Source organism: Antennarius striatus, chromosome 5 (genome assembly GCF_040054535.1).
Source record: "Antennarius striatus isolate MH-2024 chromosome 5, ASM4005453v1, whole genome shotgun sequence".
NCBI classification, from domain to species: Eukaryota; Metazoa; Chordata; class Actinopteri; order Lophiiformes; family Antennariidae; genus Antennarius; species Antennarius striatus.
In genome coordinates, this window is record NC_090780.1 from 3,110,020 (window position 1) to 3,133,007 (window position 22,988).

The following is a 22,988-nucleotide window of genomic DNA, read 5'->3' on the forward strand; positions in this document are numbered from 1 at the left end:
TCACCCTATGTTCCTGCCTCTTCTGGAAGAAAGTATTCACTACAGCCATTTCCATCCTTTTTGCAAAGTCAACTACCATATGTCCTTCTGTGTTCCTCTCCTGGATACCAAACCTGCCCATCACCTCCTCATCACCTCTGTTTCCTGCACCAACATGTCCATTGAAGTCTGCACCAATGACAACTCTCTCACTTCTAGGCATGCTCTGCATCACTTCATCAAAGTCCAGCCAGAATTTCTCCTTCTCCTCCAGCTCACATCCTACCTGTGGAGCATACCCACTAACAACATTGAACATCACACCTTCTATTTCTAGCTTCAGACTCATCACTCTATCCGACACTCTTTTGACCTCCAGGACATTCCTAACAAACTCCTCCTTCAAGATAACTCCTACTCCATTTCTCTTCCCATCTACACCATAATAGAACAACTTGAACCCTGCTCCTAAACTTCAAGCTTTGCTACCTTTCCACCTGGTCTCCTGGACACACAGTATGTCTACCTTCCTCCTCTGCATCATGTCAACCAACTCTCTACCTTTTCCTGTCATAGTTACAACATTAAACGTCCCTACTCTGAGACCTATACTCTTGGCGTTCCTCTTCTCTGTCTTTGTGCGAGCACCTTTTCCTCCTCTCCTTCTTCGACCAACAGTAGTCCAATTTCCACTGGCGCCCTGTAGGTCAACAGCGCCGGTTGCGGTCGTTGTTAATCCGGGCCTTGACCGATCTGGTATGGAAGTCATTGGTTTGATTTGCATCTTTGATTTGACAAAAGTTTTACACCGGATGCCCTTCCTGACGCAACCCTCTGTATTTATCCGGGCTTGGGACCGGCACAATAAGACACTGGCTTGTGTCCTCTTGTGGCTACATTTAGTTTCAATTGCTAGAGAAAATTACCAGCTTCCAATATTTTACATACAGCTTTTAACAAATAAAATTACTAACAAATTACCAAGTTGACATTCATATATAAACACATCAAGAATCTCAGTCTTGGTAGTTGTTTGGGAACAACTGTTAACAATTTTCCAGAAACACACATGCCACACAAGCATCAGTTTCAATTTTTAATATTCTCATTAACACGTGTCCTTAATTAAAGATAAACCATCAAATCAGTGTTTTGTGCCTGACATGTATTAGAATATATATCTGGTTCTATTTGGAACGGAAATATAATATAATAATGATTTTCACTGGAAATGTAAAACATTCTAAAGTTCTACCCGCAGAAGGTCGACACACATCAAAGAGATAAAGGAACATTAACGGAAACGCATCGGTTTCCAACGACCTCCCATTGCGTACTCTTATTTTGAAAATCCTGACCGGAAGCCGCTGCTTTGCAGTCCGTTACACTTCACAGCCGTGCGGTGAGGTTGAGTGCGGCCAGTCATCTTCCTACCCACCCCGAGGCAGCGGGCACGTCCACCAAGTTTCGCACATCTTCTTTTCGGACGAGGAAGCCCATAAATAACCGCCCGGGGAAGGTAGCGCTCAGAAACATGGCTGCTCTTTCAGCCTGGTTTTGGAACGAGAGGTTTTGGCTGCCGCACAATGTAACCTGGGCGGATCTGGCGGACCCAGCTCCCGGGGTGGAGTACCCCAAAGCGGGGCACTTGTTGACTGCCATGCCGCTGGCTCTGGGGATCTTCTTCGTCAGGATCCTCTTCGAAAGGTTCGTCCTCTCCACACGTGTGTGATGTTTCCTTGTTGTGAATTCCTTTCAGGTTATTTTGAAAGCTCATCAGAAGTATTTAGAATCTAATGACATAATCTCATCATTAAACTACATCACTGAACAGTTCCTGTGGGTATTACAGGTTTGGATGGTGATGAGTAGTTTTTATCCGGTTAGATTAAACCTGACTTCCTCGTGATGAAAGCCTCAAAGGCTGGGTTCCCTCTCCTCCCTCAGTGCTTGTCCTCCCATTCAGTGAACTTCTCAGTGGTATCGTTCCTCTTATGAACAGTGTGATTGAACAAGGAAGCACAAATCTGATTTATTTTACTTTCAGAATCCACCACATGCTTCTCGATTCTGGAACCGACCAGTTTCTTCCAGAGCGTCTCGACACCCACCCCATCATTCAGTTGTCAGTCTTTTCAAGGTAGAAGGCAGAAGAATGTTGTCAGAGCGGAATGGTTTTAGGCCTGGGGGGTGGTGATGGAGTCCCAGTGGGTCTGGAGCCAAACACATGTGGACTGCTTTGGTACCTGATGCCTTATGTTCAAACTTGGACCCCCGGTGGTCGTGGGTTGTCTGACTGGTTCATCACCGGTTGGCTTGTCCTTTTGAATGTCGTATTATCATATTCAGTCAGTCATCCCTTTACCTGCGCAACAGGATCGGTGGGGTGGGGGGGATAATGACCCATCAGCTCTCCCACACTGACTTGTGTCAGTCGTAATAGATGTCAGTGACAAGTCTTTCTCTACCTGACTATTTGCACAGGAAATGTGTGGGTAAATAGTGCTTGGCCTTTAACCATATTCAAAATGAGTTCCCACTGACCACACAGTTGGCGGCTTCCTCACAAACGTTACTCCTCGGTCTGTCAACATTAATATGTTAGTACACTACTTGTGATTGATCAGAAAATTTTTTCGCAGTTTTGATTAATACTTTCAACCTTAGTCGTGTGCACACTGGTGATGTCCTTCCTGTAAGCCAGAGGTGTCCCCAAGGGCCACATCAGCATGACGGCTGTCCTCAAAGGGCCGGATGTAACTTCTAAATGTAACTAAATGTAATGTAAAATAAAAGTAACTATACTTAAATAACTCTGAATTTATTACTTATTCAAGTTACAGATATTACAGTTGGCCATAAAAAATGTGTTTGCTTTTTGTAAAACTATTTAAGCAAATAAAGAAGAAAAAAAAATCAAACACAAGTTAGGACATTAAATTCATTCGAAACATTTCTGTCAGAGTTAAAATGGGCTTGTCTGTTTTTTCCTCCCTCCCAAAAAAGTGCAAGTAAATTCTAATGTAAATCTGTGATTCATTGTGATTAATCACATTTTTTATTGCGATTAAAAATATTAACATTCCCAAATGATTAACATCGCTAGTGAATTAATCAAATTAATAGAGAACTATTAATTTTGATGTGGTCGCTTTTAAAGTTCTGTAAAATTCCTGGGATAACCTTTTTATATCCTGATCTGCACCTGAATTTAATGGATTCAATGGCCCACCCCTCCACAAAGCTTTGTGGAAACTGTTTGCATTGTTGTGTTTTTTTATTGAAATCTGTTCCAAATGTTTTGAGGCTTACAAACACACACACACACACACACACACACACACACACACACACACACACACACACACACACACACACAGGACCCGCCACACAACATCCTCCAGCTGTTGATGGCGGTGGTAATAACCTCCTTGGTGGAAGTAATTCGTATTTGAAAGTTTCCCATACGAGGTAAAAGTGAAAATGTCACACATTCGGAGGCAATTAAGTACAATTTAAAAAAAAAAAATTGCAGCCGACATTCTGCACCTTCAAAACATGCAGTCATTTTTTTTCCTGGTGTATTGATACTATGGAAAATGGGCAATAAAATAATCTTTAGTGACTGATAAACTAATACTTGTGATCAGATGGAATGTAAACTGTTCAGATGTTTCCTTTTGAACCCTCACTCGTGTGAAACACTCGTGCAAATGTGCACTGAGTGGAGGCAGCAGGCGTGAGCCGTACACCTAACACCTCCAGGGCCACGTCCAGCCACAGCGTCAGGCTTCGTCTGTCAGTGAGGAGCAGATCAGATACTGGAGGTGTCCTGGTGCTGACCCCCCTGTCTCAGTGCCAGCAGGCTGACTCCTCCCTTCCAATAGAGACTCTTCCTCATCAAGGAGGATTTACTCTGATTGGCTCGTTCGTTTTGGAAGCCAGGAAATAAAAGAACTTCTGCAGAAACCAAACCTAGGATGCTGTTTGCACTTCCTGCCACAAACTGGTTTTGATTCTCGGTGTTATTCAAGCGATGGTCTTTGTTTCCTTCTCACATGGAGCAGTAGAGTGGGGTGGTGATCCATTCTGTATTCACATTCAGTTTTTTTTTCCTTTTTTCTGTCCTCTGTTTCAGTTAACATGAAAGCCCATGTGATCGCTGAAAATGTCCCACCTGGACAGAGAGCGAGGCGTCAATCAAAATTACAGCAAATAAAAATTTTAGTTTACTCAAATTAGTGATCTTGACCTTGTGTATCAGAATTATTAACATTATATTTGGGTGTCTACTTAAAATCCATTTGAATGCTGTGATTTATTATTAAAATATTTATTTTAGTAAGTTTTAATCAAAAATATTTTTTCCAGCTTTTCAAATGTGTGAATTTCATGCTTTTGTCTTATAGTAAATTAAATATTGTTGAGTTTTTGGTATTATTGGTTTAATTTGAATACATCAAGTCAGGTTGCATCCAATATCTGATGTTTTGTTCACCAAATAAATCATATATTAATTTAGAAAGTGATTTTATCTAAATTATTCTGCATGTCTTACATGCAACCCTTAAGTAATGTTTTTATCTTTTGGCAATAAGAAATAATAACCTCCAACAGCCATTCTTCACACACATGTTGCTGCGTTTATGGTGCTGAAACTAATGCTGATATTAGAATGAAACTTTCTGTAGCGCTCCTCCAGCATTTAAATTTTAACTCTTCTATCCATTCAAGCATAACTATTTCAACTTCTTTCTTAGCTGTTTTCAAGCTGACAGATAACCTGTTGGTGTATCTTTCTTGCTTTTCGTCTCACTGTTTTATCTCACTTGTATTAGCTGAACCTTAAAGATTAGATAACTCACTTCCTTAACCCCGGAAGAACACAGGTTATGGGCAAGACGGAGACCTGAGTCGTGCTACGATCCTTTGCTCAATGTTTTTCAGCATTGTAGACTTCACATCCTGCCACTGTCAAAAACGGAATAAATGCATAAAAAATTGCATTATCATACAAAGACAGAAGTCATGAGTGATTTCTGCAGCAGTTCCTGTTTCTGCGTAGCGCAGTGAAGCCTCTGCTGCAGCTGCTTCTTTTCCAGACCAGTTTCTTCTTGTTTGATTCCAATCATTTCCTCGCTGCTGGCACCAACTTTGTACATCTGAGCAGCCAGGCTGCTCTGGGCGGACGAGCCTCGGCCCGTCTAATCCTTGTCATGTGTTGAATGGTTTTAAGACAACAAACAGGGATGTGTATGAGATGGTGTGGCCAGACTTGCCAAGTAATCTCTCGGCTTCTTTTTTGTTTTTTTTTATACTGTTTTTTTCTAGTGTATCTGGAGGGTTAAATACTTAACCTGAAGTATAGATAATGTATTCAACATTCTTGTTGTTCGCTTGGGTTTATGGCCCACTCAAAGTCACATTTCCTCCATGCTACTGTAATTTCTGTTTCACAACAGAAGTCAAATGAAGGCCACAATCACATCCAGTTCTAAACTATGAATAGACCTCAGCCTGAGACGGGACGTTTTCCCAGGTTTCATGTAACTTACTGCTCTTCCCTCACAGGGGGTCAGTGCTGCTAGCGCCTTCATGCACAGACCCTACTGAGCCCGTCTGCTGGTAACCAGCTCTCTATGCATAAGATTGGTTAGGATCTGAGGAGTAACAGAGATGTCTTCACATTCAATAGAAGTGAATTCTGTCTCGTTTTTTTTGCCTCCCGTTGCTGCCGTCCACCAATAAGCACCTCAGACTCAGACTTGCGTTGGCGCTTTCTGTATATCCATCCTTGTGTTTATTTTAATGGTTTCAAGAGGAAGTCTGATCAGGGGTCATCTATTAAAACTACAAGACGTGCAGTAAGTGGAACCCTACTGGACTCTCAAATACAAATAAGGCTAGTGCTTTTTAGTTCTACTGAAGAAATCAGTCTACTTCACATTTTCTTAAACAAGAGCAAATAAGATACAACACAATAAATTCTTCATCACTAAATCAATGTTGTAAATGAGATTTTCTTGGTCCATTTAAAAACATAACATCTTCAAAAGTTCACTAAATAAAATGGTCTTTCATACTAGTTCAACAAAATCAGTGTGATGGACACATAAACCTCCACGAGTCACATTCATCCGTTCATTCACTGGGTTTGTTTCTCCTTCCAGATATCAGTGGGAACAATGAGCGTTAGCCCTTCCTGTTAGCATTGTTAACCTCAGGAGGAATGGGTTCTCAAACAGGCCTGTACATTTTCTTTGCTTCTTCGTGAACTGTACATAATCTCAGTGGTGACTGTCGATTCACAGCTGTAAGTTGAGTCGTGTGGTAAAAACAGTCCCAGGTATTGTCTGGAGCTGGGAGGAGGCTGGAGGCCATGATATCCATTTTCTGTTAATCATCTAGCTGCATGTTTGGCCGTACAATTCTTCAGTTGTTCCAAACAGATTTTTATTTTAGGTATAATTGCCACCAAGCACATAGCATTTGATTGCTAAAGCTATTCAAGAATAGTAGCACCGACGTTTCACCCTTCACTGATACTACAGCTCCTCTTGTGACTGTTGCAGCTGAAAGACAGGTTTGTCTGACGTTTCTCTTGCAGTTCAGGTCTGTTTTTTCCATCCAATACACCCTTGACTTTTCCACACCCCAAACTGGCTGTTTACACGTTCCTATAATCCACTCTTTTTTTCTGTGAAGACCTACTGTATATGCTTGTTGTTGGGCTTGAGTGAATTGGAGACGACCAGAGGAGGTCACTCATGCTGAACATTCAGTCCATTATTCCTGACTGTGAGCTGTCGTCTAATTTTCTCTGTGTGAGCGAGACTCTGAGCGAATCTTTTTTTCTTTTTCAATGAACGAATCTAACCTTATCCCAGACTTAGGCTGCTATGCAAATCTGTGCTGCCATTAGCTCATGTTTGGTACCCGTGATGGAAGATCAGTTTAATTAAGGGATTGTTAGCTGTCGAACGTAGACCCTTAAAACTGCGTGTTGACATTGCTCATTACAATTGTTTCCTAGATAGTTGTTCTATCTAGGAAACTCGGGCAGCAAAGGGAATGAAAATGAGATGATGACCTTGGCCTTGAGAAAACTAGGTTGAGGTCAAATTGTAACTTTTGTACATTCAGGAACTGGATAAGATAGAAAGATGAGGAAGAAGGCCAATGTGAGTAAGACTGTAGATCAAAGCTAGTACTTTGATCTATGACAGTAGGTCAGAGCTCTACCTTTGATCTTTGAGCTATGCAAGTAGGTTTGGGTAAAATTTTGAATTCACGGGTGTCGTGGGATGTTGCAGTCTCTGACTGCATTGAATCTTGTTGGTTTTGGGCCAGTTCGCTTTGCGTGTCAGTCCATTCATGTCAAATTGAAATTGTCCTTCAAACTTTATGCATCTGAAGGCTTCTCTTCTCTTTGCTTAAACAACTCATTTCTCTTTTCATTCTTTCACATTTGATGCATATCAATGAAATGCACTCGCTAGTCTGTTGGAGACAAACTGGGATCCTCCCAGAGGAGTTGGCTGGGGAAGGAGTCTGGGCTTTACTGCTAAAACTGCCTCCCCTGCAAGAAAGGCTCTGGATCGGTGGCTGAAAATGAGAACAAGTTTGGTGGAGACAAATATTTGTAACCCAACCTCTTTGTTCTTTATGTTTTCTTGAAACTAAAGATAATTTAAGGACAAGAATAACAAAGACTGCTTAAAAGGGGAGGAATAAAACACCTTCGAGTGGCACAATGAAAACAAGGAGGACAAGGAGTGCAAGTTGATTGACATCAGACAAAAAGTAGTGGCTGTCATTTCTTGAGGGTAAACCGGTAGAACATGATGTTCAGGCTTCCGGGTTTTATGGGCCTCAGTATTTTGAGATGCAGCAATTTTGTCAGAATCTGATTCTTCACTGTTTGTAATCACTTGTGGTTGTCCTTAATTTAATGACCTACTACACACCAACAAGCATCAAGACATATTTTGGGTTTCTAGTATCGCTTCTTGTTTTTCTTTCCTTTTGTGCTTTGAGGGTTTTATGCCAAATGAAATGAAAAGAATCTTTGGCCGTTTGTTTTGTACATTCTGGGATTGTAGCTGGGCAGACTGCTAAAGACCTGCTCATTCTAAGATAATGAAAACACATCTATTACTTAGTTTGAGGGTCATTATAGCTGAACAGTCTTATGTTCAAGGGCGGTAGAGAGAGAACAGATAGTCAACCACAATTTGTTCCCAGTGGCTGTTCCATTGGTTTGTGTGTGATAGTTTAAATAAGAATCACCCAGACGAGCTGGCCATGTCTTGCACGGTAACCTCTGCCACCGTATGACTGAAAAGTGCATTGATGACATGGTGAGACTATGTGTTAGAATAAGATGAACAGCATTTGCGTTTGTGCAGCACAGTTGTGTTCATCGTGTCTGACAAAGGACAGTTTGATCAATTATTGAAGGTGAGTTGAAAGCCACAGGAAATAGTAAAGGGTCGCGGTCATTCTCGATTTCGAGGAGGCAACTGGGAATTTGCAGATTCTTTGCTCTGCCCACATATTTGCTCGTGTGCCAAGTCAGCAGATTACATTGTCACATGTGTTGCTCCACCGTCAGACTCCTGGGAAGAGTCGAGAGAGAGGACGCAGAGAGAAGGGAACGGTTAAAGGAGATGTGTGGTCAGAGTAGCATCGCCATCAATGGACAGAACTTTGTCAATATTAGATGGAGGCAAGAGACTGAAAGTACCCTTGGCTTCATTCAAAGAGTGAGCACCAAACAGGACCAGACCAGGAAATGTCTGTAGAGGTGGTGTGGGAGTACAGATAAAGTTTAGGTCTGTAACAAATGAGAGTACAGTCAGATACAGGGACGTGACCTGGAGAATTTTTGCTGATGCCTGCTTTGTCCTTTAGTGTTCATGTGTTTGTTGGTAGAGGAATATTAGCAGAATACCCAACATGATGCCAGAAGATTTACCATGTGAATCTGGTACATTATCCACCTTTAATAGTCCACACAATGGGGAAATTATGTTTTCCTCTCCAGTTTTCTGTACATGCATATATACATATGTGTTAGTCGGCATACACACACAAACATTGTACACAGGCCCCTGAACACAACACACACTAGGGGCCTGTAGGCATGCAGTTCATAACAAGGAGTACAGGGAGGTGGAGGGACGGGTCGCAACTTCGGGGGTGCGCCCCAATGAGCAGCTTGTGGGGGGGATGGCGCCTTGCTCAAGGGCGCCTCGGCAGTGGCTGGGAGGTGAGCTGACACCTCCCACTGTCAGCTCACACTCCGAAGATGTCTGGCTGGAGCGGGAATCGAACCGCCGATGGCTGGGCGCTGTCTGGTTCCAAGACGTCCGCTCTACCGCTGAGCCACTGCCGCCCATGTACATGAAAGAGAAGAGCAGATTAACGCGTTACACCCTTTTCTATGTAGTTCTGGAATATTCCTGAGTTTACCTGCTGTAATCTCATTCCAATCCCACCAGAGAATTGTCACTAGAATAATCCATGGCTTCCTGCGAAACAACCAACAGTGGTCTTGAAGGTCTACGTTGTGTCTTTTGACAAATTAAGAAAATATTCAATGAGGGGCTAATAGTTTAGCTTCCAACTGTATATTTTACAGAATGGTCTTCAAAGGAATTACAGAAATCCTGCGTTACTCGCGGTTAATGCGTTCCAGGAACTATCCGCAAAAACGAAACTCCGCGAAATAGTGACAAACTTTTGTTATTTACAGTCATTTAACCATTTATGAACCCTCCCCATTCTGGTATTAAACTACCTTCTATCGGTATTACCTTTTCCCATACTCCGATAGATTGTTTAGAGGACTTTTGTGTCTATGCACTAGTTAGGTACTACTTTCAGGGTACCCTAGACTACCCTGAAAGTAGGTCAGGGTAAGTCGTGGGATGTTGCAGTCCCTGACTCCCTTGTTGTCTTTTAAAAGTGAAACTATTATCAGAACTTGCATTCGTATGTCCACACACACACACACACACACACACACACACACACACACACACACACACACCATTCCCTCCTTGTGTGTTTCTGCCCAGTGATTGGTGACAGGTCTGTTTGTTTGTGATGCCGTGTTTCTTGCATGTTGTGTTACTCCAGGTTGCATTAGACAGGTTAGTGCTAGAAGAATGCTTTTACAGGCTAGCAGCAGAAGGACCCAAAGGACTCCATTTTGCCTGATCAGAATCCTTCTGATGACAAACACTACAAATTGATGTTTTGGTCCAGATCGTCCTGCCGTCGAGATTTGGCCAACTGGCCACTAATTTTCAACCCCTGAACAGGATTATTATTAACCCTAACCCTAACCCTAACCCTACACTGAGTAAATATTAGAGCAGGTGCATTGCTAACCTGATATCTTAAAATGTAATCAATGCTTAAAATTGTGATCAAACTGGTATAAAAACCAGATATAACTGCATCACATCGTATCAGCCCCTCAGGGATCACTGCCAGGACATCTGTTGATGCAAGTGAAATGTGCTATCGGAGGTTACACGTAAATTTTAGTTTTGCATTTGTTTTTTCCCCTGAGAAAACATCATCTTTAGGCTGTTAAGTCACCAAATACGATCTTTAATGTTCTAATGACTGAATGATTGAGCAATAAGATGACGCTTGATTGAAAGGTGCATGATATAATCTTTACAAACTGACTTGGACGTCTCCTTTGCTTTTACTGAAACCTCGATACTCCTACTTTACATCAGTCATTAAGTCTAGGGGTTGAACACAGACGACTCTTCAACACGGAGTTTCTTCAAAGACCAGAACGTTTGCTGTGAATTTTAAAACAGCCATTATTTGCTATAGAAATTTTGGACCTAATATATTTATTCATGCATGTGATGATTTAAATACCCCTGTTTGAAAAAGTGTCCGAATCAGAATCATCAGACTGACCTCTGGTCGTCTTTCAGGACCAGATTCAGGATCGAGCTGCTTGTGCTCAGAATGATTTGTCGTCTCCAGACAGAGGATGTTGTAATCACCCTCAGTGTGCTGTCTGTGTTATCGTGCCTCGAGTGGAGCGGCTCCACATTTTTCTCGACAAAAGCAAATCGGTTTTGGGACGTGTTCGGGTCCATGAACGTGGAGTTCACAGGTTGAAACCGCAGGAATTCCTTTCTTCAAAAAGTTTGTGTAAATTGTTACGACAGTCAGATTTCGAGGACACGTAGGTCAGTAAAAGGATATCTGTGTCGTGATTCAACTTCTCCTGACATGGGATGTTACCTGGTGGTTTAGTGTGAATGAATATCATTTGGGCTCTGATGGGTGTGTTCATTTGCATCAGGCTGATAGAAGAAAGCCGCTGCACGTGATGTCAGGAAACACAAACCGTTCATGCGGCAACACGGCCTGATGCAAAACCATGAAAACTAAACATCACAGGTTTTCTGTTGTCACACTTCTCCCCAAAAATACAACAAAATTATTTTGGCAGTTTGCGATCTGCATGTGTCAGACTGATAGTCTGGCCCTACGCTGGTCTGTACGGCTCAGTCGGATTCACACGACAAACGTCCATGTTTACAAGGAGAGAACACATAAATATTTAGAGTAATACATAATAAAACTTCATACATGCCTGTGACCCAGCGTTTCGGAGCAGATTTCGTCCCCTTGACACATCGAGCGGCTGCAGCCACCTGAGACCAGCGCTCCAAAACGTTACAGAACACGACTTTCTCTGTTTTGCTTAAATAAACATCTCTGATAAAAGCTTTTGCTCCCAGCTGAATGTGACAGTTCAGTAATAATACAGAACACAACTACAGGCAAAGGTCCCGCAAGGTCGTAATGTTCCCATAATGAATCCCAGAATCCCTTGTGGCTTCAACAAACGCCGATTCAGCGTGATTTTTTTTTTTTTTTTTTTAAATTTCAGCTTTTATTCATTCTGTTAAAAGTCGTTAGCCTTCCCGCTGCGAAGCATTAATCATCTGGCGTTGCTGCTGGAAATACAGACATGACAATAATTATCACAACCAGGAGGAGCGACAGGGGGGGAAAATCATAAATTTGATTTGAAAGCATCCAAAGCTGAACTCAGCCTTAAGCTAGAGGTTACAGATGTCCACGTGACCCCACGCGAGAGTGGCTGATGTCCACATTTCTTCCAACCAGATGTTATTTTATATTTAGTGTTACAGACCACACAGATCTAACAGTAATAATAATAATGCCCTTCCTTTCTCAAACAGCCTTGGGAAAGCTGACTCGTCTTACGAGTGTGGAACCCGCGTTTCACGTTCTTTTCACCTCCACTCGTCCGTCTAAAGCGATGTCACTGACAGGAATGCGGATCGCTTCATGTTCCTCCTTGTCTAAAAGAGAAAGAAAAACAGGGCCCCGCCCACAGCAGGAGCGACCCACAATGCCCTTCAAAGGCCCTGGGGGCAGAACATACGGCAGCTCGCTGCTGATGCTCACTTTCATTTGGTGATTCGTGTTGTGGGTTTACACAACAGGAGGTTCATTTCAAACAGCAGCTTCATATCTACGGAGCCTACTACAGATCCACACATTGGAAAAACTCAGAACATCAAGTTACATTCATCAGGTGTAATATAATTTATAGTGAGGTCAACGGGAAAATCAGATCACTTAAATGTAAGAGCAAGTCAAATCAGAATGAAGAGCCGAGTTCAAATGAAGATAAATGTCACAGAATTAGAATGAAAAAAAGAAGAAATCAAGGTGGTGGTGGTGGGGGGTCACTCCATGCATTTTTTTTCTTGTTTCTGCTACTTTAATGATTTTACGGTTTATTTTATGAGTAACACCAGATCCCATATTTCATATGCTGCAGATGGGGCGTTGAAGCTGGGCTAACGTCTTCTCTCCTCCGATGCAGGTTTATCGCCAGTAATTGTGCCCAAAGTCTCCACATCCATCCAGGAGTTGGACGGAGAGCTCAGCCCAACGCGGTGCTGGAGAAAGTGTTTACATCCATCACAAAGGTTGGCTCGCTGTTCTTTATTATAATAAAATAATAACGTAGCAGCGGCGGTTCGTTGATCGGATATTGTGTCACCACTCATGACAGAATGAGACATTTGGTTACACTTAGAGTCGGTCATGTGAGTGAAAAATGTGTGCTTTAAGGGACTTCCACATTATTATGAGAAATCTGGGTTTCACATTCATCTTTCAGTCTGACGTGAACATTTTTCAGGAATCAGAAACTTCTAATCCCAAAGATTTGATACGATGAGACGCAGCATTATTACTACTGTGAGAAAGAATCTTCAGAAGTATGCACTGGTTTTCCGTGTGTATCAGGGACTAAAAGCGTGTATGGGTGTGTGATGCTGGGTCAACGTGTTTCTTCTCGCCGTCCACAGAACCCAGACGCTCGCCATCTGGAGGGCCTGTCCAAGCAGCTGGACTGGGACATGAGAAAGGTCCAGCGATGGTTCCGACAGCGCAGGAACCAGGACAAGCCCAGCACACACACTAAGTTCTGTGAGAGCATGTAGGTTACTACCTATTTTGTTGACCCTTGACCTCTCTACTTGTGGGAGCGCACGGTGGTGTTTCCATAATATGTTCTTGTATTTCTGTTATTGATTGAAGAATTTGGCTGTTAGATGATCAGGTTTGAACTGAGATTATCGTATTAAATTATCGTATTAAAATGATATGAATGAAGTTGACGTTGAGGCTGCTGTTGTTGATGTTTCTTCTGACTTTTGCGTTCTGTTTTCTGGGTCCTAATTCAATGTCTTCTGTGCAGGTGGAGGTTTACATTTTATTTGTGCATATTTATCTATGGCTTGCGCTTTCTGTGGCAGGTGAGCATTCCCTCGGACTGTTGTCCGATTGACCGGGAATATTTTTGTCATGTAAAACATTGTTGATGCATTTAATTATCCCGTTGATTTTCCTTTAGTCTCCATGGATGTGGGACACACGACATTGCTGGTACGGTTACCCCTATCAGGTACGATTGCAGGTCTTCACTTCCATTTGACTTCAGATTTGTCAGGCATGAAGACTTACGTCTGTATTTGATCACCTGATTTTGTCACCTGATAAACTGGTATGTGGTGTTATTTGTGCAAAGCTATGCAGAATTGAAGCTTTTATCCTCTAAAATGAAGGTAAATAAAAGTAGAAGCATTGTCAGTATGTTTGCTTTGCTTCACTGTATTTTCTTTCAACTTAATGCAAACATTTTACAAAAGCAATCCAACAAGAATTCTATCATCTAGATATCCCATTATTCCAGTTGATCCCTCCTGTTAATCATCCACAGCGTCCATCGTCTAAAGCAGGGGTGTCAAACTCTTTTTCACCAACCACCACATCAGCATAATATCTGATTTAACTTGTAAATGTAACTCAATGTAATGTAAAATAAATGTAACTAATCATTAATGTTAAATAACTTTGTTTATTACTTATTTAAGTCACAAACATCACTGTTGCACAAAAAAAGGTTTGTTTCTCTGTTATAAAAAACCCTTAAACCCACAGAACTCCATCAATCAAGGATCAAACTATCAGTGAATTAACTTTGTACAAAATGTTTTTGTTAATGTGAAATGAGCTTAATTACTGCATTGTGGGAAATTGTAGTTGTGCTTAAAGCACACTTTTGTCCCATTTATTTTTTAGACACTCTGACCTTTTATGCTCTCGTGGGCCACATAAAATGATGTGACGGGCCACATTTGGCCCCCAGGCCTTGAGTTTGACACATTGTGGTCTAAATGTTTCTATGAAATCAGTGACAGTGGGTCGAATCTGTCCCCTCATACTTACTGCTGAAGTAACTTTGGGACGGTGGGGGTCAGAAGTCACGGTTTACGCTCAGTAACTCGTGACGCCGGCGACATTAACGTTAATGAATGGAACTGTTATGTGAAGTGACTCTGGCTCCGCTCTGTGCTCAGGTCCTGACCCCGGGTCTTTACCACTACTACATGACGGAGCTGTCCTTCTACTGGTCGCTCATGTTCACCCAGTTCACCGACATTAAGAGAAAGGTGAGGGCAGCTCCATCTCACCCTGAACGCGCCACAGCTGCCACGCCCTTCAGTCGTGTGTGTACTAATCCTCGTTTTTGCAGCGACAGAGTGTGTGTGCTTGTGTGGGAATTGAAGGTGCTGGTTTGTTTCTAAAGGCCTCGTGGTCGTGTTGATTTCAGTCACATGTTTGCATTTTTGAAAAAAGGGGGCGGGAACGCCTGTGAACGCTTTGTGTGTCCAGCATGAGGGAACCCACCACCGTCATGTGATGGAGCACGACTAATTCTATTAGAATTCAGAATACCAAAGTATTAGAGCCGGGGTGGGTTACAGACACAGACGTTGGCTTCACATGTTTCATGTTGCCGATACAAAAGGGGGCCGGTGTTTGTCAGAGTCCATCTGGATGACACCAGGCTCTGAATGGACACTTCAGGGTCGCGATCATCTGATTGTTTCAAAGAAAAAAAGGCTTACCGCTGTTTATTTCTTGGTCTGTTTATTTTCTTTCTTTCCTTTTTTTAACTTAACTGAAAGGTGGAGCACGTTTTGGATGTAGCTCCTGGAGAAAGCCATCATCATTGAGACTGCGTTTCTTAAATATCTATAAAACACATACTGTCAGTCCAAAGGTTAGGGTTTAATTGCTCCCTTTTTATGATAGTCAAACTATCCAGCCTTGTAAAAGCTCCAAACCCTCTCAATTGTGATTTTTAAAAAAAAAATCATGCATACTATACCTGTGTATTAATTAATTTTATATAAGTTTATAAGTGTTAAGTATGAAAAGAAATGCAGAAGTCACACCCAAACGCGAGCTGCGTCTTTACTCTGTGAAGGAGGACACTATCCGGTCTCAGCCAACGTATCCGTCAGTATTAACGGTTTTTATCTTGGATTTTTCTCGTGTGTGAAAAAAAAAAATGTGGACAGAGCGACGACTCGTATCTTAAACATTTGTGGACTTGGTTTCACAAATCCGCTGTGTGGGACCGAGAGGGAATAAATACATGGTAGCTGACAGGGAAGGTTTTTTTCTTCTTTTTACTTTTTTAGTGTTTCTTGATGTTCCTGCTGCTTTAGAGACACACTGATCATTAAATATTCATGTTATTGATAGATTGTGGAAATGCTGAACAACTTAAAGATTTGGATTCTAAATCTTTTAGTCCAGATGTTGACTGGATCCACCGTTCCAGTCAGCTGCCGTCGGCCCACGTGACTTTCCTGTCAGAAACGCGCGTCTCCTGTCTTCCTCGTCTCTCTTCGGCCGTTCTACCTGTCAGTGTCAGATCTCAGAGTCACATTCAGTTTATTTCAGTTTATTCTGTCAGCTTCCTCTGAAACGTCGTTACGAAACAGCAGTGATGAAATCGGTACAAACTAGGGAAGCAACGTGTGGAGGAAACATTCGAATCAAGTCTGGCACAATATCAGATGTTCATTCTGTGACTGTCGTCGTGTACAGCCACCAGTCAAAGTCAACTTTAACTTTATTTATTAGATTGGTTTTTTTAACAAATATATGTAAAATACAGGTCTATGGAAATTCACATAAACATTTTATTGTTAAAGTTTGAAGCTTTTGTCCAATAAAGAGGGATGTCTGTGACCCCTATCTCAGATAAGTGGTAAAAGATGGATGATGGATGGATGAACTACTGTCCTTCATTAACGGCTGGGAGCGAAACTGTGTGACTGAATTAACTTTTTATGATGAAGCTGCTGAAGAAGATGAGTAATGGTCGGGAGCTTGGAGAACGGTGTTAATTATGGATGAATGTTGGGGATTATTCTAAGGATTTTTTTGAGGTGGGGGGGGGGGTCATCTGTCATCTGCCCTCCTTAGTTGAGGTGAGTGGGTTGATCCCCTGCAGTGGTGGGGCTTCCCACCCCCTTCTGGAGTGACAGTTGTGTGATTTGGGTTCTTTGTCCTGATTGGTCGACCGGTCGATCCCGACCAGAGATGCATCGTTCCGTCATCTTTGTCTTTAACCTGGGCTTTCTCTTCCATTTAGCACTTACTTTGGTTTTCTTTATTTCAAATCTTTTTTGTATTTTTACTGACATTATTTTTCGAATAAGTTTTAAACATAATTTGCTGTTTAAACATAATCCACTGTCTCATGAAAATGTGACTGAATGAAACATGAATTTGTCGAGTCTGTATATCATTCTCTATTAATTATTCTATTCTCTTGTTAAAAAAATAGAAATTGTGTGATTTCCAACTTAAATGTTAATACATCATAACAACCAGAGCTTACTTTCCCTTCATTTTAATACCATCTTTAATTAATCGAAGCATAGCTGTATTTTCCTCTGACTAAATTTCAGGAAGTTTTTTCTAAAATGATTTCTATCAAGCTATGTTTTTATTTTATTTATTTTATTTTATTTAACACTTTCGTCTACCTTTTACGGTTTTTTTTTTTTTCATTCATGACTGTTCCGTAGCAGTGAGAGCCGTCGGGGACAGAAGAGAAGGTTTGTGTCTCCTGCTGACCTTTTCTGTCCCGTTTATAATTTCAGGACTTCTTAATCATGTTCATCCATCATCTGGCTACAGTCGGCCTCATCGGTTTCTCCTACGTCAACAACATGGCGAGGGTGGGGAGCCTGGTGATGTGCGTCCACGATGCCTCTGACTTCGTGTTAGAGGTGGGTTGAGGAACACTGCAATTCCAAAAGAAATCTACTGTATTTACATATTTATGGTCATTTCTTTAAACATACTGAGTAAAGTTTGATTTTTTTTTTGACATTCTTGTCATTTTAACACCGATTCTCTCCAAAAAGTTCTTACAGCGCACTTAAAAGGTTATTTACAGCTTTCCTTAAAATAGACATGTTCTAAAAACCAGTTAATGTTTAAATCCTGTCTGAACACAAACACAAAACAGGAGACAAGAATAATTAAGACCTGACAGTCGTCCACACCCGGTGTGAAAAATCACAGGAGGTCACCTTCACACGACTTGGTCACATGACAAGCATGTGACCTGAGATGTAAAATGTAATGTCCAGTGAAACACCACTGAGGTTAGCGCCAAACAAAGCCAATGTGCAGTATCTGCAAAGCTGACAATTCAGAGCATCGGATTATATATCTAATAAAATTAGATATACAGTATATGTAAGTAAAACGTTTCTGTGTGAATAGAGGAGAGGGAAACGAACTGCAGGCCTGTTTTAGTTTGATTTAAGTTTTAATACTGCTCTTTGTTTTACTACTTTGTTTTACTTTCACTGTGTTGAAAACATCAAACTAGTTATACATTTTTTAAAAAAAATGAAAACTCTTTTCTGAGTTTACGAGACTTTTCTGATCCAAAATTAACCTGTAAAGAAAAATTCAAGCCAAACAGCTGCTATTTCAGAGCTTCACCCTGAATGTTTGGAGTCCATCTCTTCGGCTCCAGAAGACGTTTAACAGTTTAGTTCGGAGAGACGACGTGACAGAATGACGGCAGATGCTACACCTTCCTTTAGTCCTTGGAATTTAAGCCCCTCCTCCGCCCGTCACCCATTGATGGACGGTGGGCCTTCCTCCTACAATAGATCGTCCTCCCTGTGCTTGACGGCTTTATAACAACCCTCTTAAAACAACTGGAATGAAAACCTTGACATTCAGGTTAAATGAGACCATTCCTTTCGGAGGATGTTGTGTGAACACAGGTTTAAACACACTTTGTGGTCAGCAGAGCGACGCTACCTGGTCAGTCCGGCTCATGTGACTCCTGTGCCTCAGGTCATGTGCTCGTCATGAGACCTCCGAGGTTGATTTCTCCCACTGACTGTTATAAATGAATACATTTAACAGACCTTGATGGTGAGACGTCTTTTTTGATTTATTGTAGTTGAATTCTGGAATGAATTGTGATTATTATTTCCTTGACTGAAAATCCAAACTTAGTTGAAATCCAACATCATTGTTGTTTCAGGATTAGCGGTGCGACAGTGGATTTATTTGTTCAATGGTACAAAAAAGAAAATCTGCCTTACTTGAAACTGAAGAACTGTTTATTTTTTCCTACAGGCAGCCAAGATGGCCAACTACGCCAAGTACCAGCGCTTGTGTGACTTCCTTTTCGTTGTGTTTAGTGCGGCGTTCTTCGTCACACGACTCGTCATCTATCCAGTGTGGTGAGTTCCCAGAAACACCTGCAACCTCAGGATGAATCTGATCATCTGTCATAATATTCTAATGATTTTTGCAACACCACACCTGTGGCGTGAAAACACGATGGAAACGACTCGTGCTCTGTTTATAAAACACCAGAACGTCATCAGATGAGCTCGTCTCCAGCGGGTGTCCTGCATCCGACTGGCTGACTCATTGTTTTGTGTGTTTAGCATCGCTGCACGCTAATGTTCAGGCTCTTGGGGGGCCGCGTTCAGGTAGTGATGCTTCACAGGGACCTGGATGTGGAAGCTTCCACCTCTAGAGACGGAGACAATAGGGAAGCGATCGCCGGCAGTAACCGGAGCAGCCTGATTCAGTGTCTTGGTGTGGATGAGTGATAAAGCTAGTGTTGCCGAGCAGTTACCAGGAATGAAATCCAAACCTCTGTAGGGGTGGGGTGGTGGTGGTGGTGGTGGTGTGTGTAGGGGGGGTCTGTTGATGGCTTCCTGTAAAATTAGCGCCAGAGTCTAGACAGTAAAGACGCGGCTTCACGTCTGTCTGTGTTTTCCAGGGTCCTGAACTCCACCCTGTTTGAGAGCTGGGCCATCGTGGGGCCGTACCCCTCCTGGTGGCTCTTCAACTTCTTACTGCTGGTCCTGCAAGTGCTGCACATCATCTGGTTCTACCTCATAGTTCGCATCGCCGTCAAAGCGATGCTGCGGGGAAGGGTAGGTCACCGCACCGACTGTAAGGTCACCGAGATTTATATTGTTGACCTCGAAGAAATATTTAACAGCTGACAGAGAGGAAATTCCTCTCAGATTTTCTGACAGTTTATTTATTTACTTATTCTTTCTTTAAATTGGAAGTTTTTAAAAAAAAATTTTGTTATATACTGTACTAAAAGGAATTTTAGGGGTTTTGAAGGTGCAGTCCAAACATATATTCACCTATCATCCTGCAAACTATAGGAAGGTATTTTTAGTAATTGCACTGAAACCGTTGATTGATAACTAGTCAGGGGTAATAAGCAGCTGCAGTCATTTTTCTACCTGCTGAGCGAGTTGACATCCTACACATGTATGGTAAAACTGCACGGAGGAACTTAGAAAAATGTAATTTAAAAAAACACACCGAAGTTCTGTGACTCAAAAAGAGATCAAGACGGGATTGAAGGTAGTTTTCATTTCCTGTGACGAGAATTTTGGAGAAGTAGTTTTATCCAAAAGACAAAATAAACCTTCACAGCTCTCGTTACAGATTTAAAAACAGTCCTAAAGTTGAACCTAAGAAGTGGATCTTAGAACATTAACAAGGCTTTATGACTTCATTAAACGTGGTTTCAGCAAAAAAAAAACTAAGTCCCATTTCTAAGAGTTTGTGTCCGCAAAGAAAACATTTATTTTTTCTTTCGTGCATGCAGTAGCGGTTGTTTCTGGTGCTGTTGTCCCTGACTCTCTCTCGTTCTCTCTGCAGACGCTGTTTGTTTCCTCTCCCTCTGGAATGAGAGAGGGAGACGCTGTCTTTCTGTCTGTCTTTGTCCACTGAGCCCTCCTCCACTGCTCCCTTGCTTCTCCTCGTTTGCTTTGTGCTCTCGAGGCCTTTACCCTCTCTGTTTCTGGCTGTAAGTTTCTGCTGACCCCCCCCCACCCACCCTTCTCTGTTCTGATTCTTTTCATACATCGTGATCCGGTCTGTCCTCTCCATTTCTGCAGCCGTTCAGTGGCTTTAATTACACACTAGTTGAAGTAGGACAACACTCCAACTTGTCCTGAAGACAACAATAAGAGCTAGAAACAATAATCGTCAAGAATGTTGAAGGAATATGTTCCACTGCTTCTATTAGACGACAGTTTTGTCCCGCACCACCACCCTGTGGTCACAATCAACACCTGAATATTTATATCTGGTGTAATATTACTCCACGTTATTATCAGGGATATTTTATTTTTCCATACATTGTATCTACAATATGAGAAAAACAACAAACTCACAGGTAATTTCATGAGCGTCAAGCTTTAACAGTGGGATGAAATCACAGAAAAAATACAACGGTGGGTCCTGGTCATAGTCCATCTGGTTTATGAAAAAGATGAGCAATGCAACCGTCAGTCACCAGAAATTGTGACTGAAAAATAAGATTTGTAGAAAAAAAATCTAAATACTAAAAGACACAACTGCTCATTGTGCAGTTTGGTGATGTTAAATTATGCCCCAGAAAAAATATAAATATGGACAGACAGACATTCTGATATCCCCATAGTTTCACAATCAGGGGAGATAAAAAAGTTTAACATTTGAAAAATGACTGATGGGATTTTGTTATTGCCTCCGTGGTCAAACCTCTGTGAGCAGCATGACCTCCAGGTTGGAGACCCCAGAACCATGAAACAATCCTACGGAGAGGAGAACATCGCTCCTGTCGTCTCTGTTCACAGGACAGATAAAAATCAATTGTCTGCTTCATAGCTGCCATAAGGCTGGATTGACACCAGACACCAATAAGTATCACAACTCTCACAAGGTTTCCAAACATGAAGCTTTGTCCATTCTGATTCTGTGCTTTTGTGGAATCCTTTATAATTCAATTTAGGATAAATTTATTTTTTTAAATTGGTGGATAAGCCATCAAAAACATTATTATACGACATTCACACAGATTTTCTTCTAATGGGTTGTTAATGTTCCTTTTCACAATGGTCTCAAAGGATTGACTCCATTGATGATATGAGTGTCTCTTTACTGTAGTGAATCTTAAATAGTGGGGTGGGTCCTCTAAGGGGGGGCGTTATGAGTTGTGGGGCAGAGGGGGGAGGGGGGTAACGCAGTAAAACCATGTTTGCTTAAAGTGTAATTACACATCCACTACAGTAGGTGGCAGCGTCGCGTTCACAACAACATGTAATGTGCCATTAACTGAATATTTACTTCTGCTGTGGTGTAGGTTTTTTTCACTGTACACACACACACACCAAAGAATGTGCATAGAGGAGGGTGGGGGGACACAAACTGTGTTCTACTTTCTAGGGGGTGTTAAACAGAACAAAATAAGAAGCACTGCTTTGCAGGAAGATGCAACATGAAGCTCATAAAACATTTAAAAAGTCACCATTATGAAAAATGAAGGTGGATAAGTGAATAAACCCTCCGTTGGGTGTTTCTGGTTTCCTCTAACTCTTCCAGTTTGAGCTCACCTCTGCCCTCCGTCTCCCCTCCAGGTGAGCAAAGACGTCCGCAGCGACATTGAGAGCAGCTCAGACGAGGAGCCCCAGCCGCCCGCGGACGGCCTGAAGGCCCCCCACACTCCCAAAGGAGAGAACGGCACCAACGGCCATTACACTGTCGCTAAAGCCCGACTGTACAACCACAACAGTTGGTGACAAGACAGTGGCCCCGTCCCCATCCCACTCCATCCCCCACCCACCCATGTCTGCAAAGAGCTTTCTGATGATACGCACCACACCCCCCTGCTGGGAAACTGACGGTGGACAGACATCGGATTCGTGTTGTCGTGACTCTTGACAAAGCAACACGGAAACCCGTGAGAGACTGGACCAGCCTTATTTTGAGATGTGATGTATTTGCTGCCAGATGTTGGTTTAAATGTTCTCTCCCAGTTTTATTGGTCAGATGAACTCGGTTACTTTAAAGAATGAATTCACCTGTGGATTACAAAGGAGAGAAAACTGTTGTATTTCTAGTCAATCCTGTCACAGAAGGTATCAGACGTCTGCAAAATGAAGGTTCTACTGGACGACCGGCTGTGAATGAGATCAGAGGTGCGACCCTTCAGACAGCAGCTGTCCTTTGTGATTCACTACAGGTTCACCTTTTACCTACGTTGACGTGCTTTTATC

At 42.1% G+C, this 22,988-nt stretch overlaps 1 protein-coding gene across 2 annotated transcripts; it reads left to right on the forward strand.

Annotated features, from left to right (window-relative positions):
* The first annotated feature begins 1,271 nt into the window (after window positions 1-1,271).
* Window positions 1,272-22,979, forward strand: cers5 (ceramide synthase 5). 2 transcript variants are annotated; one of them, XR_011035488.1, is made up of 11 exons: window positions 1,272-1,686; window positions 12,887-12,992; window positions 13,377-13,507; window positions 13,769-13,826; window positions 13,925-13,975; window positions 14,931-15,023; window positions 17,538-17,666; window positions 19,045-19,151; window positions 19,703-19,859; window positions 20,608-20,755; window positions 22,350-22,485. XR_011035488.1 is itself a non-coding variant. In XM_068316376.1 (10 exons), exons 1-10 carry the CDS (start codon window positions 1,514-1,516, stop codon window positions 22,509-22,511), a joined length of 1,167 nt encoding a protein of 388 aa, XP_068172477.1. In that variant the 5' UTR covers window positions 1,285-1,513; the 3' UTR covers window positions 22,512-22,979. The 2 variants fall into 2 exon arrangements, 1 of the variants encoding a protein (XP_068172477.1); XM_068316376.1 differs by lacking the exon at window positions 20,608-20,755 and having other exon boundaries at window positions 1,285-1,686; window positions 22,350-22,979.
* Window positions 22,980-22,988: the final 9 nt, after the last annotated feature.

Bases quoted from the DNA above. Each gene is read 5' to 3' on its own strand.
- cers5 (XM_068316376.1), top strand. From the start codon at position 1,514: ATGGCTGCTCTTTCAGCCTGGTTTTGGAACGAGAGGTTTTGGCTGCCG. The intron at 17,667-19,044 runs GTGGGTTGAGGA...TTTTTCCTACAG, and splicing joins CCTCTGACTTCGTGTTAGAG to GCAGCCAAGATGGCCAACTA. The intron at 19,152-19,702 runs GTGAGTTCCCAG...TGTGTTTTCCAG, and splicing joins CTCGTCATCTATCCAGTGTG to GGTCCTGAACTCCACCCTGT.